The 17,441-nt window shown below is 35.5% G+C and overlaps 1 protein-coding gene across 1 annotated transcript in view; it reads right to left on the reverse strand.

The window, feature by feature from the left end:
* Positions 1-1,456: 1,456 nt before the first annotated feature.
* The window catches only part of STRN (striatin), a 120,872-nt gene continuing 104,887 nt past the window's right edge, over positions 1,457-17,441 (reverse strand). Inside the window, exons 16-18 of the mRNA XM_061432080.1 lie at positions 17,332-17,439; positions 16,206-16,292; positions 1,457-16,118 (exon numbers count right to left, since the gene is read on the reverse strand). Of these exons, the coding sequence (XP_061288064.1) occupies positions 15,949-16,118; positions 16,206-16,292; positions 17,332-17,439 (365 nt within the window). The 3' untranslated portion in view covers positions 1,457-15,948. The remainder of the gene's footprint in view (positions 16,119-16,205; positions 16,293-17,331; positions 17,440-17,441) is intronic.

A 17,441-nucleotide genomic window follows, 5' to 3' on the forward strand; every position in this document is an offset into this window, starting at 1 on the left:
TTCTTAAAACTTAAGAAACAAAGGAAAGGAAAAGGGCATGTGTGAGATGTGAATTAGAGGCCTGAAAGTGGAAAAATATCTCAAGTCATAGGTCAAAAATAATTCCTTAACCAGAACTTAAAAAAAAAATTACTTTCAGACAAAAAGAGCAAGTGACATATGAAGCAAAAAGATCCTGGCTAGCATCAAATGCCTCAACTGCAACACTAAGAATATGATGTTTTTTAGGCCACTGGACAAACAGAGCTACAATCCCAAGTACTACACCTAATCAAGACATCACTTACCTATTAGGATGCAAAAAGATTTGTGGCTTATCAGACGTTCAGAGATTAAATTACCCCACCTGAGGCAAATACTAAAAACTAAACAAGATACTAATTAGGACAGAGACTTCAATCTAAAGAGAAATAAAGAAAGCTGAAGGAAATAGGTGTGAACAATAAACCTTAATATGTGTGTATACAGCCAAGGGCTAGGGAGGCAGAAGACATGAGACAGTCCTACACAATAAAAAAAGCCCTTGGGACCCAAAGATTTCTGTCAAGTTCCGTCTGATCTTTAACAGGCAGTTTTAGTGACCTCTTATTTAAACGATTCTAAATTACAGAAGAAGGTGAAAACTCCCCAATTCATTTTATGAAACAGTATTATTCTAAAGTATACATACAAAACACACACACATACAGAAAAATGTACACATAAGGGTGTTAGATGAATTTTCATTAACTAAACAATCCACCATAAACAGGCATCCAGAAACAGAAACAAAGAATTTCTGGCACGCTACAAGTCGCCCTCAGCTTCCTTTCAGACAGTGTCTCCTCTCCTACCTCCCTCCCACTGAGGATAACCACTTTCCTGACTTCTAACAGCATAGATTAGTTTTGCCTGTTTTTGAACTTTATATGAAGGAAAGCATATAGCATTCTTTTATATCTGGCTTTTTAGGCTCATCATGATGCTTCTGGGATTCATCCATATGTTGCACTTAGCTACAAACTGTTCTGTCTCATATACCATTGTATGAATACACAAAAATGCATTTACCCACTCTCTAGGTGGATGATCTTTTAGGCAGTTTCAGGTTTGAGGCTATTACTAATACTGTTGCTAGAAACATTCTAAAACATACCTTTGCATGTATGCATTTTATTGGGTGTATGCCTAGAAACAGAATTACTAGATTCCGTGGTAGGAATATTTCCACTTCAGTAGATTCTGCCAAATGGTTTCTAATAAATTGGAAACTATTTGAATAAATTTGAATTCTTACCAGCAGTGGGTAAACCTTCTGATTACTCCCATATTTTGTCAATCTGCGTAATTTTTTACATCTAATAAAATAATCCACTAAAGAAATCTATAGACAATCACACTTATGAATATTCATGCTAAAGTTCTAAAATAAAAGATTAGCAACTAGAATACTGATTTATAAGAAAAGAATACCACATTATGACCAAGCAGGCTTTATTACAAGGAGACAAGAGTGGTTTAATGTCAGCAACTCCACGCATAATCCATCTAGTCAACAGACTGAAAGAAAGTAACACATGATCATATCAAAAAATGCTAAAAAGGCATTGGATAAACTTAGCAGTCATATCTAAGAAAATCTCTTGATAAAACAGGAAAGAATATATTTAAATAAGATAAAGTGTTTTTTTATAAGTAGCAACACAAATATTCTAAATAATACTCAATTTCAACTAAAAACAATGACAGAGATGTCTGCCTATCACCAGTATGATGGAATTTCTAGACAATAAAGATTGTAGAAAATAATCTGTCAAACATCACAAAAAACAAGTTGTATTATTTTTGTGAGTGTCATCATTATATTTCTAAAAATCCAAGAGACTCTAGTGAAAATTGCTGAAATTAATGAGAAATTTTCCTAAGTATATATAATAAATTTATTATATACCAGATAAGTACACAGGGAAAGAAAAAAAAAAGCTTCTTCTTTATTTATAATGATCCTTTAGAAAGGAAATGGAGAAAAAAATCCATTTACATGACCATTCACAGTAATGACCAAAAGGCTAAGAAACAAGAATATTTAATAAAAATGACATAAGATTTAAATGAAGAGAACTTCAAATCTAGTATATAGACAAGATCTGAGCAAACAGAAAATGATTAGTTCTTAGAAGACAATATCATATGTCAAATTTCCCAAAATTAATCTGAAAATTTAATGTTATTTCAACTCTTAATCATTTAAAATGATCACAAACTTCAAATGGCCAAGAAAAGTAGACAAAGAATAGCAGGCAGAGTATGGAGTGGGAGAATGCTCTGCCTGATCATTTTATAAAACCATTGTTCACAAACAGAATAGAAGCCACTGTAATTGAATCCATATGATATTGCTATATGCAAAGAGAACTAGAAGTGAAACAGAATAGCATATTGAGAAATAAATCTCATCATATGTGACAATTTAATATATGACAAAATTGGTGTTTCAATTCATTGGGAAAAGATAGTTTAATAACAGGTGCTGGGACAACTGGCAACTCACTTGGAAGAAAGTTGTACTTATAGCTTGCATTCTATACTAAAATAAATTCCAAATGGAGCAAAGACAAACACAAAAAACATTAACAACTAAAACCAAAAATAAAATGCAGAAGTCATTCCAGGAGACTACACAACCCACCCAGGGGTGCAGACCTTAAACAATACAGAATACTTCAAAATGTTTATAAATATATTCACAAGTGCTTGTATTTTGAAAACTAAAATAATATTTTGGATATATACTAATATAAAATTTTGAATGGGAAAAATATTATAAATATGGTCAACAGAAAAATCTTAGATCTGGAGAAAATCTGCAAGAGAGTTTATATATAATAACAAAGAGCACTTACAATTTTTCTAAAAAAGACAATGAAAATATGGGCAAAATGCTTAAAATGAATAAAAATGAGTTAAAATTTTAAATGTGAATTTAAAAATACAAATACACAATTCACCTTGAGAGTGAAATCCAAATGGCCAAATTTTCTATGGAAAAAGTACTTTTTAATGTGGTTAACACACAGCTAATAAGAGTTAGGAAAAAATGTTTGCAACCAAGAATAGGAAGGTTTACTATATTAAAAGCTCCTACAAACTAGTTAAATAAAAACACAAACACAATAGAACCATAAGCAAAAATATGAAAATTAAAATGAATATAGTTATAAATAAAATATACATATACATCCTTATGGTAGGCAGAATTCTTAGCTGGTTCCCATGATCTCTGCCCCTGGTGTTACGCCTATGATAATGCTACATTTACAGGGCAGAGACTTTGCAGATATAACTAAGGATACTAACAAGTTGACCTTAACATACAGAAAGGTCATTTTAACATAGATTTTAAATATATACTTTATATATATTTTTTAATATACATTTTCTGGGTGAACCTAACTTAGTCACATGAGTCCTTTAAAAGAGTCGTCTTCTATGACTGGTAGCAGAAAACAAAGAGAGTCAAAGCAGGAGGATTTGATGAATCCTTGCTAGCTTTGCAGATAGAGGGGACTATGTGCAAGGGCTGGAGGGAAGCTTCTAGGAGCTGATAACAACACTTGACCTCCATCCTACACCATACTACAACTCCAAAGAACAGAATTCCACCAACATCAATGAGCTTTGAAATGTATTCTCCCCCAGAGCCATCAGTTAAAAGCCCAGCCTGGCACAAACCTTTATTTCAGCCTTATTGAGAACCAAATAGAGAGCCCAATCAAAGCCTGCTTTGAAAGAAGTTCAAACCCACAGAAGTATGAGATAATCAGTGGGTGCTGTTTTAAGCTGCTAGATTTGTGGTAATTTGTTATGCAGCAATAGAAAACTAATATAATAGGTCATTTAATTATGAGTGAAATCCAAATCACCAAAGAACATATGGAAAATTGTCCAGATTTACAGTAGTATTGAAAATGCAAATAAAATAACACTGAGAAATCACTATACCTACCACCAGGCTTTTATTTTTCCTTTCCTTTTTAAAAAATTGCTAATGGGTATAAAGGATAAGAGTATTTTCAAACATTTACTTATGGAAATATAAATTGTCCAGGCATTTTGGGAAACCTGTCAATATCTATTTAAAAATTTTGTATCTACATATTCCCTTGGCCCAGTAATCCTACTCCAGGGAATCTATTCCATAGAAGTGAAATATCACGGTCATGAATATGCACGCAGGCACAATGGCTGTAACAGCTACAATCTGCTCACAAAGTAAACGCCCATCAACGTGGAAGAGGTTTAATAATGTCTTCATCATCATAAAGTATTACCCAGCATTAAAAAGAGTAAGAGCTGTAAGACAGACCTGGAGGGATTTTCATCATCCATTATTGTACGAGAAAAGATGCTGAGGATATACACGATCCCATTTAAAGCAAACTGACGCACTAAAAAAATCTCATTTATATAAAGCTGTGAATGTATATTAAGGAATTTAAGAGATGTATGTATGTCCAGACTTGTAAGGGGTTCACAATACACATCACATTTTGGAAAGCTGCAGAAAAAGACAAAACCCTGTAATATTTGGGTACACATATCTGTGTGAATAAAGACAGATATATCAGGCTGCTACAAGGGAGGGGGGAGTGAAATGATATGGTGGAATATGATTAGTTTTGTCATTATGCATCTTTATTAGTTCATCTATTGCTCATTTGTGATGTTCTTTTAATGGTAATATTTTATAGTACTATTGCCTGGAGAAGCTCATGGACAGAGGAACCTGGCGGGCTACAGTTCTCAGGGTCACACAATAGACACGACTGAAGCGACTTAGTACACCCATAGTATTATTAATCTGTATCACTCTTTTAATCTGAAAAACACCAAATCATTACCCTTCCTCTATTTTTTCTCAACAGTTATCACTAATATTCTATGTCTTTTACTTATATTGTTTCCCCCAACTGTAATGTCAGCTCCATCAGGTAAAGGGTTTTGTCTGTTCACTGCTGAGTGTCAGCACCTAGAACTGTCTGGCACAAAGCAGGCACTCAATTGTTGAGGAAAGTAATATTTTATGTGTAACTTCTTTAGGGCTCCTCTTGACGTTCCTTTTAACCTTATTTCTCCTAAAAACCTGGTATTTCAGAAGCTATCAGGACTGTGACAGAATTACATAGTAGCCTACTGGGCTCTTCTGCCCATGGAATTCTCCAGGCAAGAGTACTGGAGTGGGTTGCCATTTCCTTCTCCAGGGGATCTTCCCGACCCAGGGATTGAACCCAGGTCTCTCACATTACAGTCAGATGATTAACCCTCTGAGCCACCAGGGAAGCCCGAATTAACATGGTAAGAAGACTGAAATCAAACAGTGAGTAATAGTTATTTCTTGGATACTTATTACTGTCTGACATTTTATCAGGGGTTATCTAAGTAGGCAGATCTATGATACCCATTTCATAGATGACAAACCAACTCAGATTAGCTTATCTAAAGTTTCATGACAACAAATGTCCTGTATCCAGGCCAAAATCTTGTTCTTTCCTATACTGATCGTAAAGGAATCATATTTTAATAATTAAAAAGGACACAATAGTTCTCACCTAATACATAGGTTTAATATCATTTTGAGGCTTATTTAGTTGGACAAATTCACAGTCACATAATTTACTACTCTTCAATAATTCTATTAATGATTTGAAAGTCATTTGATTGTTAAATACAAATACCCTACCCTATGTCTAATTAGTTGACTCTTCTATTCCTACAGCAATTAAGCTGTTCAGCTCAACACCTCAAGCCTCCTGGGCCCTGATGGAGTGGCAGCTACAAATCAAGACAACACAACTGTTCCTAGTAGTTGGAATAAACATTTAGATAATTGCATCAAATCTTCAAGACAAAAACAGCACTAAGAGCATCCTGAGGGATTTTGTTCTACACTCCCCAGAGGAATGCCTTTCCTGACAACGTTCTACTAGAGGAAGCTTCCTACCTCTTTGGAGAGAAAAAAAAGACAGGCAGAGCAGGACTATCTGCGGGTCACAGGGGAAGAGTAGTGCGTACAGTCTGGGCCCAAGCTGGCCAAGGCAGGGTCAGCTTCCAGGTTGGAGAGTCCCCTCTCAAGGCATCAGAGGCCAGTGGGTTAGTGTTCACAAGGTTGAGGGGACAGAAGGGACACAACAGGGCTTGTAGAGACTACCTACTTCCCCACATGGTTCGCTCAGGTTCAAAGAAGGCAAAATTGGAAATGGACAGTAGAAGAGGGAGCTGTCTTGGGCATTCTGTCGTCACCTTCCAGGTGAGGTCCGAATTTTTCCCAAGGAAGGTGCAGACCTAATCTGAGCATCAGTTCCACATACCTAAATACACCTGAGATCACCTAGGGACTGGCAGGGACACTTCCCCCGATCTCACCTTTGTCTTTGATGTTCTGGATTGATTTAGAGTTTTAATAAGTGTTCTCCAGTCACTCAACCAATAAATATTTATAGGGTACTTTCTACATGGTGAGGCACCAGGAGAGGTGTTAAAGGGAATATAAGAAAAAAAAACATGGTCCCTGCCTCAAGGAGCTTACAGAGACAACAAAGAGTCATCACCTCTTATTTTTAGGTGACAAATGAGCAATAACTAATAGGTAAAATCCGAGTTGAGAATGAGTTTAGAATCAAGGCATTCAGAATAAAACTCATCACTGCCTGTTCTCCATGCCTCAAAAAAATCCACAAGATTTTGAAAGATAATATATGTAAATCAGACTTACTGTATCTTCCTTGCGAATCTTTGTACCCTGAAAACAATTTCTAAAATTCACACAAAAATAAAACATGATTATCTGTAGAGGCAAACTATATGCAACTTGCATACATTGAGGGTATAAAACTGCCTGGATCTATAATCTTAAAGTTCGAAAGTAAAATTATTTCTGCCTCCAGAAAGCAATGGTGTTTCGAAAGAGAAAAAAGGTCTGCTTGCAAGCTTTATTTTTTAAAATTGCAATCAATACATATATATTTCAAGGTATCTCACAACAATGAGAACTAAGTAACTTATTGTCCTGCTTGTTTAAAAGGCTATCAAAGGAATAAAAGGAAGTCTGAAATGTTCTAGAGCTGAGAGAAAGCCTCATTTCTTCTGACTCTGAGACACACAAGGAAATTGAACAGGCACTATTTCATTGAAAAACAAAGTGTCCACTTAAACGAACTGATTTTGGCTAAACATGCGTATTTTCAAAATCTGTGAATGGCAAGATCTAATCTTGACCTCGTTCACTCTGAAGGGACACAATTAACATTATTTATGTGCTACACATGCTCTATTTTAATGCTCCATGCATTTTAACACGCATCAAATGCACAAGGCTCCATGGTTTACCTGCAAGCTATGTATAAAAATACTGCTTTTCCAGTCAGCAAAATGCTGAGATATTTATAACATATGGAAGAATTCCTACATGGCACTTGGGTATTGGTGGGGAGTGAGGGTCAGGAGTGTTATCCATAAATGACTGTCAGAAAGACATATGAGACCACTCTGTTCTTTTTCTAAAATATACACTGAGTGAAATAACTCCATCAATAGGATATTCTGAAACATGTGGGCTCAAAGTCTGTAGAAAAAGATAAAAATATTTTTTTAAATGATTCCAAAAGCACAGTCAGAATCATTCAAAATAGAACTCATCCTATTAAAATGATTCTATCTTTTCATGAGATTACTACTTGGTCCAATTAGGACATTTCTTACGTGTCTGGTCTTCCTTCTGACTTATGCAGATGACACAGTGTACCTGGGCCTCTCTTAATATAGCTTCCTACAATATAATAAAAAGTTATGTCACCTGACAGTTTGTTTAACCAGGGAACTCCAGGGTATTTTGATGTATTTCCTAAAAATTGTTAATTTATACAACAGGAATCAATGATAAACAAACCAGAACTGGAACCATTGACTTTGAGAGACCGAAAGGACCTTAGAGGCCGTCTTTCCAGGCCATCTAAAGAGAAAGGAAAACAATGGGTGATGCGTTCAGATCAGAGGCTCATCTTCCCCTATGCTCTCAAATTATCCGACACCCAGAACAAACTTTCTGATGAATTTCTTTTGCTCTAATGTAAGTTAACCTTATTTATTTATGAAAAACTATTGCCTTGATTCCTGAATATTCACTGGAAGGACTGATGCTGAAGCTGAAGCTCCAATACTCTGGCCACCTGATACGAAGAACTGACTCATTGGAAAAGACCCAATGAGCTTCCAAATCTTGGAAAGACAGGGCAAAAGGAGAAAAGGGTAACAGAGAAGGAGATGGTTGGATGGCATCACCGACTCAACGGACATGAGCCTGAGCAAATTCAAGGAGATGGTGAAGGACAGGGAAACCTGACATGCTGCAGTCCATGCGGTCGCAGAGTTGGACATGACTTAGCAACTGAACTGCCTTGATTCCCTTCTGTAAGCAAACAGTAGGTGGATGTCAGTATACATTAATGTTTCAACACTTTATATAAACCACAAGCTGCTTATTTTCTTAATACATGCTTATGCCTAACACTGAATTTTGCCTTCCATGAACGCATTTTTTAAAAATCAAAGTTCTTCAGTTTGTGAATTCTCATTTGTGAATGATGATGGGCTTCCCTACCATTACCCTTATTTTGATGGTGCTATTATATGAGGTAATTAAAAAATATCTTTGGTTTGAGGTTATAGATTGGGAACCTGATACACACCCTAGATCTTATGAGGGCATGAAAAACTTTGGCACATAAATTAACAATACTAACTCTAGTACTCTAAGTGCTATTTAACAGATGTTTTGCTGAGTGTGTGTGTGTGTGTGTGTGTGAGCTGCTCAGCCGTGTCTGATTCTTTGCAACCCCATGGACTATAGCCCACCAGATTCCTCTGTCCATGGAATTCTGCAGGCAAGAATACTGGGGTCGGTTGCCATTCCCTTCTCCAGGGCATCTTCCCTCCCTGGGGATCAAACCTAGATTGCCGGCATTGCAGGCAGATTCTTCACCGTCTGAGCCACCAGGCTAGCCCACTGGATTAATTATCTCTTTAAGCATCTAGACCAGTCATCCTATAAGGTGACTAGCTAAAAAACTAGGGACAAGAGAATTTTCTATGAAATATACCCTTCTGATGGGAAAGATACTGCAGATTATATTCCTCCAAGTCTGACCAAAACCACCATTACCTTTAATATAGTATCAACTAAGTAATAAAAAAGGGCTCAGGGTTCTGTAAGATCTTAGTGAAACTTTAAGTAATTTTCTGTTAGGCAGGTTTTGGATTCTGTTTTGTTTTGAAAAGTATACAAAATATACTGAAGTTTGTGTTTTGGAAAATATGGAATCTAATTTTAAGAGTTGCATGCCAGTGCTTCTCCATAGAACTCAAGCGTCCCATCATCATTAGCAATAGTTATAACTGAGAAGTAACAAGTGAAGTGATGCATTATGGTTATAGTGTTTGAAGTAAAGGTGCTACCAGACTTCCAGGTGTTCCTGGGGGAATACTCTGGTGCCAGGACAACCTAGGATTCCTTAAAATCTTAGTGGTGCCTTTGGGAAACCCAATGGAGGTTAAAATACCACTGTGAACCTGGGCTGACCCCAGTGGGTCCAACAATCCATGAAACACTTCTGGAGCCATCTTGACCTTCTGAGCTAGATTACTCTACAGTAACTCCAGCAAATCACGGCTCAGTTCTCATTACAAGGGACAAAAGAGACATTTCTGATAATACTGAAGCACGTGTACATACCAAATAGAACGCTACGGCAGCATACAAAACATCACAGAACAGTGGATAGTTTCAAGGACACCAGAAGAGGTGCTTTTTAGATTCTGTATAGTATTGTGACTCCAGATTGGAACAAAGAGATTGTCAAGCTCTGGGCAGGGGGAGCCCTTGAAAAATACTGTTGATTTGAAGGTGCAAGGGGCAGAAGGCTTATGCTTTTTAAGTAGCCAAATAAAAAAATAAGTAAAAGCACATTAAATTTATATGTGTATGTGTGTATAGGATTTTTAAAATTCTGTAACTGAATATTTTAGGAAAAATATATATGTGTGTCCCTAAAAATATCATGATCCAATTGTGTGGGGTATTTTAATTTTACTGGCTTTCCAAAGGTCCAAAGTTTCTATAACAATAAATTTCTCCATCTTCCTTACAATCAATAATTAAGATCGGTTCATCTCTGTGGATTCACATCTACTTTACCTAATACACTTTTATTTCTCTGCACCCCTTTACCACCTCCCCCCCAAACAAAATCAAGTTGTATTAAAGTATTTTAACTGCAAATCCACTAGATTCCATTCTGACAAATATTTCAATTCATGAGACACCTTATCTATATTTGTACACTTTATTTAAAAACAAATAATACACTTAGAGCCACCAAAAAAGGATATCTTAATTAGCTTATCCATATCCTGAATTTACAAGAGAAACTTCTTGCACCACAAAAATTAGCATTTGGATTAATTTACATTAATTGATATTATATTTAAATTTTAAAATACCTGAAGATCAAACCATCTGGCTCAGGGCTCACCAGTTAGAGGGGTGAAGGGGTATGGAGAAAAGGAGCTGTTTAGGAATCTGAACTGATGCCCTGAGGTCAGCTCTAGTAAACTGAACTTGAGAAACATAAAACAAGCAGTGGATTACAGGATTACAAAGAAGTGGTTCTTCCTAAAAACAAAAAACAGGTATTAGATTATATAGTTGGGACAGGTATAAAGGGTATCTCTTAATCTGGATTGGAAAAAAGTTATGAGAAGGGGGTTGCATTTATTTCTCACAAGAGGTAAATTTCAGCCAAACAATGAGAAGAAAGTAGGGAGGGTGGAATGCGGCAGACTGAAAGCTTTCTGATTGCTGATAATACCAAATCTAGCAGCTCTCTACAAGCCAACTAAAATACCGTCCTCTGAGAAATTTTCAGAGAGGAGCTAACACACAACCAGGGAAAAACCATTCTGCATTAACAAGGCACTCACTGGTTCAAGGCCTGCGAAAAACCCAGGCAGACATCAGAGTTAATCTGAAATAAAATCAACTTTCTAATTTGCATCAGAGGGATGACACGCATGTGGTCCCAGTTAAATCAAATCTAAAGCTTGACTAGCAAAGATCCAGGAAATTCTGACCCTTAAGCACCACTTCAGGAATACTGCTAGAATAAGTAAGTAGGATCTAGAGATCTCTGTTTGGCTTTATATTTGCTTTTTTTGGATTAAAAAAAAAAAAGATACAGTCTGTTTGTGAACAGACTTTGTGAACGTGGTGTCCCGAGGAATGACACTGAGATCCAGCTGGATGATGGATATATGGCCAATTAAAAAACTTTCAGGAGCAAAAGTCAAATGGTTCAAATCATCTACAAAGGACCTGACCTTTGTTTTTAAACACGGATATGTTAGTTTTCTGGACCTTCCTCTAAAATGAATTTAAGGAATTGATACATTTCAGAAAAATATACATACAATTTCTGTCAGCTACTACTTTTGTACAACCTGAATCCCAGTGTTAAAACAAAATACTGCAATTATATAAATAACTAAACAAGTAACACAGTAACAGAGACAACTTCTGAGCAAATAAAATGAGTGATTATGTACTGAATAGCCTTGAAACAGCTTTCAAAGAATAAAGTAAGTTGAAGGAAATCAGAGCTCCTTTCCCATGTAAATCAATAACAACTCGGCTCTTGGTTGAAAACATCACATAGACATATACTAACCAGAGATTATCTCCAGCTCACTATCAACATGGATGACAAATTTTAAGCAGTTCTTTCAAAAGAAAATCAAAATTAATTCGAAGCCTTTCAATCTGATTTGTGACACCTTTGTTCAATATAACTTAAATGACATAGCCTGAGAAAAGCACCAACAAAGATTTTTTAAATTGCATCCAACCATTATTTTCGATGTCATAAAGATTTGCTTGAGTCAAAAATGGCAGCAATGACAAAGAGGTAGATATGAAAGATGCCATTTAAATACTATTCTTAGGTGGAATTTTAACTAGTTCAGGTGTTTAATTTAAAAACAATTTTTACTAGTTGAATCTTCATCATATAAGAATTGCATGACATGCTCTTGTGTAAAGGGGAAATAAATGAAGTACTAAAAAAAAAATGAGCCTTTAAAAATTACATTTACTTAGCTAACATTAATGAGAGCCTGTAATTTTGATGAATCAGTAATATCTCCTTTTACCTGAACTTGATTTATAATGAAATAATAGTTATTTTCTTCTCTACTGAAATTTCTAGGAATTCACATTCAGAATTCTTGGAAAGTACTTTTGGTGCTCAGAAGAGCACGAAGACAGCGCATGAAATGTCCCCTGAAGTCCTAGAAGTTTTACAGACACATTAAAAAGACACTGATGGTCACAAATCAGGACCTTCACAGATGGGCAAACATTCAAACATCACCACACACACACACACACACACACTCACTCACACACACTCTCTCATACCTCTTCCCCACAAAACAACTCAATCCTCATCCTCACTGTAAGGCTGAATTTGTATTTTTTTTTTTTTTTAAAGGCACCTCTCTTTCTCTAGCTATTGCCTTCTTGATGATATCGGTTTTGTCAAAAATCCTGAATGCTCAATGGAAATAGTTCAGTACTGAGAATGGAACATTTTTCAATTCACATTTGAATAGCCAGGTTTTCTTACATTCAGATTTTAATAAACTAGAATGACAGTCTTTAAAACAAGCATGCTAGCCTATAATGAATATCATATATACAGTAATTTAAACATTTAGAACTATATATTATACTGCAAAGCAAACAGCACAACACTCATCATACTCATCATTACCTGCTGTGGACACTACCTCCAAAAATGAAAATACAAAACAGTAAAATGCACCTATGGTTTTATATATATATATATAATATATAGTCTATATATATTATATATATCCCTACAATATATATAATATATATTTATAAAATATACATACATTTTAGACATTTTCAAATAAATTTTTGTCATTATCTCCAAAAGAAACTTATAGCAAGAACACTGAAGGAATGAAACTCAGATAAACAAAAAATTTCTCACAAAGTTCATTATCAGTGATACAGCTCAATTTCCCCCCTTTTAGTCATAACTAAAATGATTATAAAAGCTAAATACTTTGCATAACTAATTAATCTGTTTAATGGCAAAAACTGCTAAACGTGTTCAATAGAAAAATACTGAAGGTCATTATATCACTTATGTTAAATATCTGTCTATGGTTTGAGTAGCAAATGAGCTCCATATGACAGAGGAGTTTCGAGAAGGGTGCTGCAAGCTCCCAGGGATGTACCCATAGCATATGAAAATAAGGCAGGGACCCACCTCATCTGCTGATTTTCATACTCTTCCAATACATTTCACTCAAAATATTTACAAATAAAGCACTATGAAAGCATTTCAATCATTGTTCAAATCTGGGATTTGTTCATTCTGTCAATTTTCATTGAAGTTTTGATAGGCTGATGGAAAAGTCAGACAAACACACACACATATATATGCTTCTATCTGGTTGGAAGACAGCTTTGGCTCATTTCTAGGCTGAGATCGTAATAGTGCTAGTGGAGAAGAAATCCCTGTTTCTGGTACAACCTCCAAGAGCACAGCATTGGCTTTCTAAGGAACTTTCAACAGTTCCATCATTTGCACTACAGTCTACATATCTCATGGTTATTTTCCACTTACTAATAGAAAAATTTCAACCATGAGACCTAAAATGCAGGTGAAGAGAGTGTCTTAGTTTTGAGAATTCCAGTTGACAGAAGTAAAGCAGGCACTGAACACCCTGGAAGGTAATTAAAGCAATAATTGGTAGAACAATAGCTTGTAATCATCCATCACAAATATGCCAATTAAGAGCACCTGACTGAAATTTTCCAGTATCCTTCTACAAATGTTAGGTCAGTGACATAATTTATTTACTTTGTGAAGAAGCCAAAAAGGAATTCACCAAACACAACGTGGAATTCTATACCCGCACAGGAATATAAACATTTACCTGGTAGCTCATGTCCAGGTCAATTCATTTGAATGTACAAAGCAGTCCCTTGAGCCCATTGTTAAGCACATATAAAATGACAAGGTAGCCGTGTCAAAATAAAGCATATTTGTGTATCAACCAGGAAAATTTAACAAAGGTCCTTAAAGAAAATCTGCCTGTATACTGCAGAATTCTAGAGGCAGACAAGCAGAAATTTTAAAGAAAAATTGTCAATTAATACCCACACTATCATGTTAATACTTCTTCAGGGAGTAAATGTACGTATTAGAAGTGCCATTGCTATGATAATGGAATATGTGGCATAGGAATGTAGAAATTACATCTGAGAGCCAAAGTACATTTTACTGAAAATTTGATAATTAGTAAAATTTCTGATTTCCAGATTGGTCTCTGCCATATTGGACAAATAAGAAAGTGCATGAGGAAGAGCGGAGACAGCTGCAGGGATAAGGTCTACATACCATCTCCAGACAGTGGGGTCACATAAATCCCAAGAGCTAACCCTATGTGGGTCATTGGTAAGGTGAGCTCAGAGAACCCCAGGCCTTCAAGACATGGTTTTCCTCAGAAACAATATTGACTCACTGCCCATTAAAACATGCTATGTATTCCAATGAAACACTGGAGGTGGGGTAGGGCAAGGGAAAGAAAGAGAGAACCCTCTAGGCAATATTATACACCAAACTATTCCATCCAGATTTCCAAGAGGTTTTACTTCTTGGAGATATTAATAATGGAACTTCTGGGGCACAAACATTTGCTTTATTTAGTAATTCTGCAAAGACAGCTGCCTGAGGTTAACCATACCCTTTGGACCATTAAAACATAATAATTATGAACTATTTTTGGTAGGTGTCAGATAATTTTAATATCAGAGACAAAGAAAGAGATCATGTGAAGCATGGTTATGTGGGTTCTAGTGAGTACTTGCAAGTAACTTCCAGCTTTTCAATCACTACAAGATACGATTTCATCAATATGAAATAATCACTCTGATACTATAAATATCACACGAATAAAGTGAAATTTAAAATTAACAGAAATCATTATAAAGATATGCCCTGCTTGCCATTAAAAATAAACCCAATCTTCAACTTGAATAAGTTAAATTCTTTAGTAAAAGCAGACTCGTATCAACTATTCTTCATAATGGTGAGTATTTTTGACAGCTAAACTTTAGAATGGTACCAAATCTATTTTCAAAAATGTTAATACAATATAGAAATCTGCTTACAAACTAAATATTTGTTTAGCATTTCTGAATAATAATATATTTAACATATTATTGCATTTTTTTCCCTCTAATAAGTAAAATGTTTTGCCAGGTGCTTTATGAGAACAGTTGAAAGGAGAGCTAAATTAAAAACTCATTTTAACACTGTTTGGTCATTATGCACATAGGGGTTAGTACAGTAGATGTGATAAAGATTACCGTTTTAACTATCTAATATGTTTAACAAGATTTCTCAGGGGAGAACTAGGTCTAAATTGCCATTCTTCCTCTATTCATTCCCAGTAATCAAGCTTTTTAATTATCCCTTATAATATGCCCTATTATTCAATAGGGACAAGCTAAACCTATGTTTGTTCTTCGCTCAGGCCTGCCTAGCGAATTAGAACAACCTCAGAAATAAAAGCTCCTGTTTGGGGAAAAATTTTAAAGTTTTCAGGCTCACAGATTCAGCTGAGCTTGCAGCAACCTGAACAAACCTTAGTTTTAGAAAACAGTGTACGAATTGCAAAACTATACTTTAACAAATGTTCTCTGTGCTCCTTCAGCAGAACAAAAGGGCTGGATGGGTTGACTCTTGCCCTGGTCTTCTGTATCTCTTTTGTGCAGTTGATTACTTATAAAGAGCTAGAAGGTGAAGATGATGCATTGTGTCATACAAAGACTTTAGCCAGTGCATCCGCCCCAGCACTGGCTATATAGCATTTGGATGGGTGGAAAGCTACATCATGAATTGATTCTTCAAACTTTTTCCGATGAGCTGTGAACTCTTGGATACACGTCTTACTTTCTAGGTTCCATAAACGTATTGAACAGTCATGACCTATATTAAAAGAAAAGAAATTAAGAGAAAAATTACATTAAATGTGAAAACTGTAAGAACAAATAAATAATTCAAAGCTGTACTTACTGCCAGACATTAAGTACAGGCCATTTGGATCAACTGCTAAACTTGTAACGGCTTCTAGGTGGGCTACCATCGAGTGGATCAGTTTGCCTTTGGAAAAAGAGATTGTTACTCTTTAGTCATAGTTTTTCTCATCCTGAATATCAGCCAGCTACCACACTGTACTGGCTCCACCAACCACCCCTCTCTGTGTAGTCTCTGCATCAAAGACTTTCCCAACTGCTAAAACAATGCATGTCTCCCTCCTTGCTCTAGCCATGGTGATGATGAGAAACAAAAGGTCAACTTTCAGATTATATTTTTGTCTTTCACAATATGGAAGTCAGTAATTTGTACACAAACATTCCTTTAAGCCATGTTCATTAACTAAAATTCAGACATTATTAATCACTAACTTTGGATCCTTTAGCTACAAGCAAATTATAGGTTGTGGAAAGAGAAGAAGAGACTGTGACAAAGACAAAGGGACAGAAAATCTGGCCACAATTTTGGTGGAAAGAGTATATGGAAAGATATTAAAAATACTAAATTATTCATCAATCGCAGCTAAACAAAGTTAACAAAAGTCGATAGCAGATTCTCAAGTAAATATGGCTACTAATACAGTGAGTTTTTCTCCCAGTCAGCTCTTCATGTTTCCTTTAGACTAGTGAAAAATAACCTAATAAAAATTGGGAAAGCTTCCATACCCCAATGCAAATCCATCAGGACCAAATAATCAGTATTGACTCAGGGGTTTTCCATCTGTAACACTAAGAATCTTAAAAAATTAAACAATTTTAAACAAAACATAATGATCATATATATGCCCGTACTTCCAACATGTTTCTACTTTTCCACAATATATTAACATTTTATTGGTATCTGAATGAATTTTTCATTATGTTCTGAGTAATAACCTTGGTCTAGGGTCAATATATGGCACCTATTTACTATTAAATAAACCAAGATGATCCCATATGCTATCATGAACACTGATTCTTTGCAGATTAGATGAAGTAAAAACAAATGATCTGAGAGAGAATCTGTGTTTCAGTGCCTATTCCCTGAACATAAAGCCACCAACAGACACCAAAATTACAGTTATGATTTCTTTTTTCAATAATAATCAATTTAAATACATTCTTACCTGTATTGTTATCATAGAATTTGATGTGTCTATCTTCATGGGCAGTGATGCTGATGGGAAGAGTGGGGTGACTGATGACTCTATTTATTTGGCAGGAAGAGTTGGCTGCT

Source organism: Bos javanicus, chromosome 11, assembly GCF_032452875.1.
Source record: "Bos javanicus breed banteng chromosome 11, ARS-OSU_banteng_1.0, whole genome shotgun sequence".
Taxonomy (NCBI): Eukaryota; Metazoa; Chordata; class Mammalia; order Artiodactyla; family Bovidae; genus Bos; species Bos javanicus.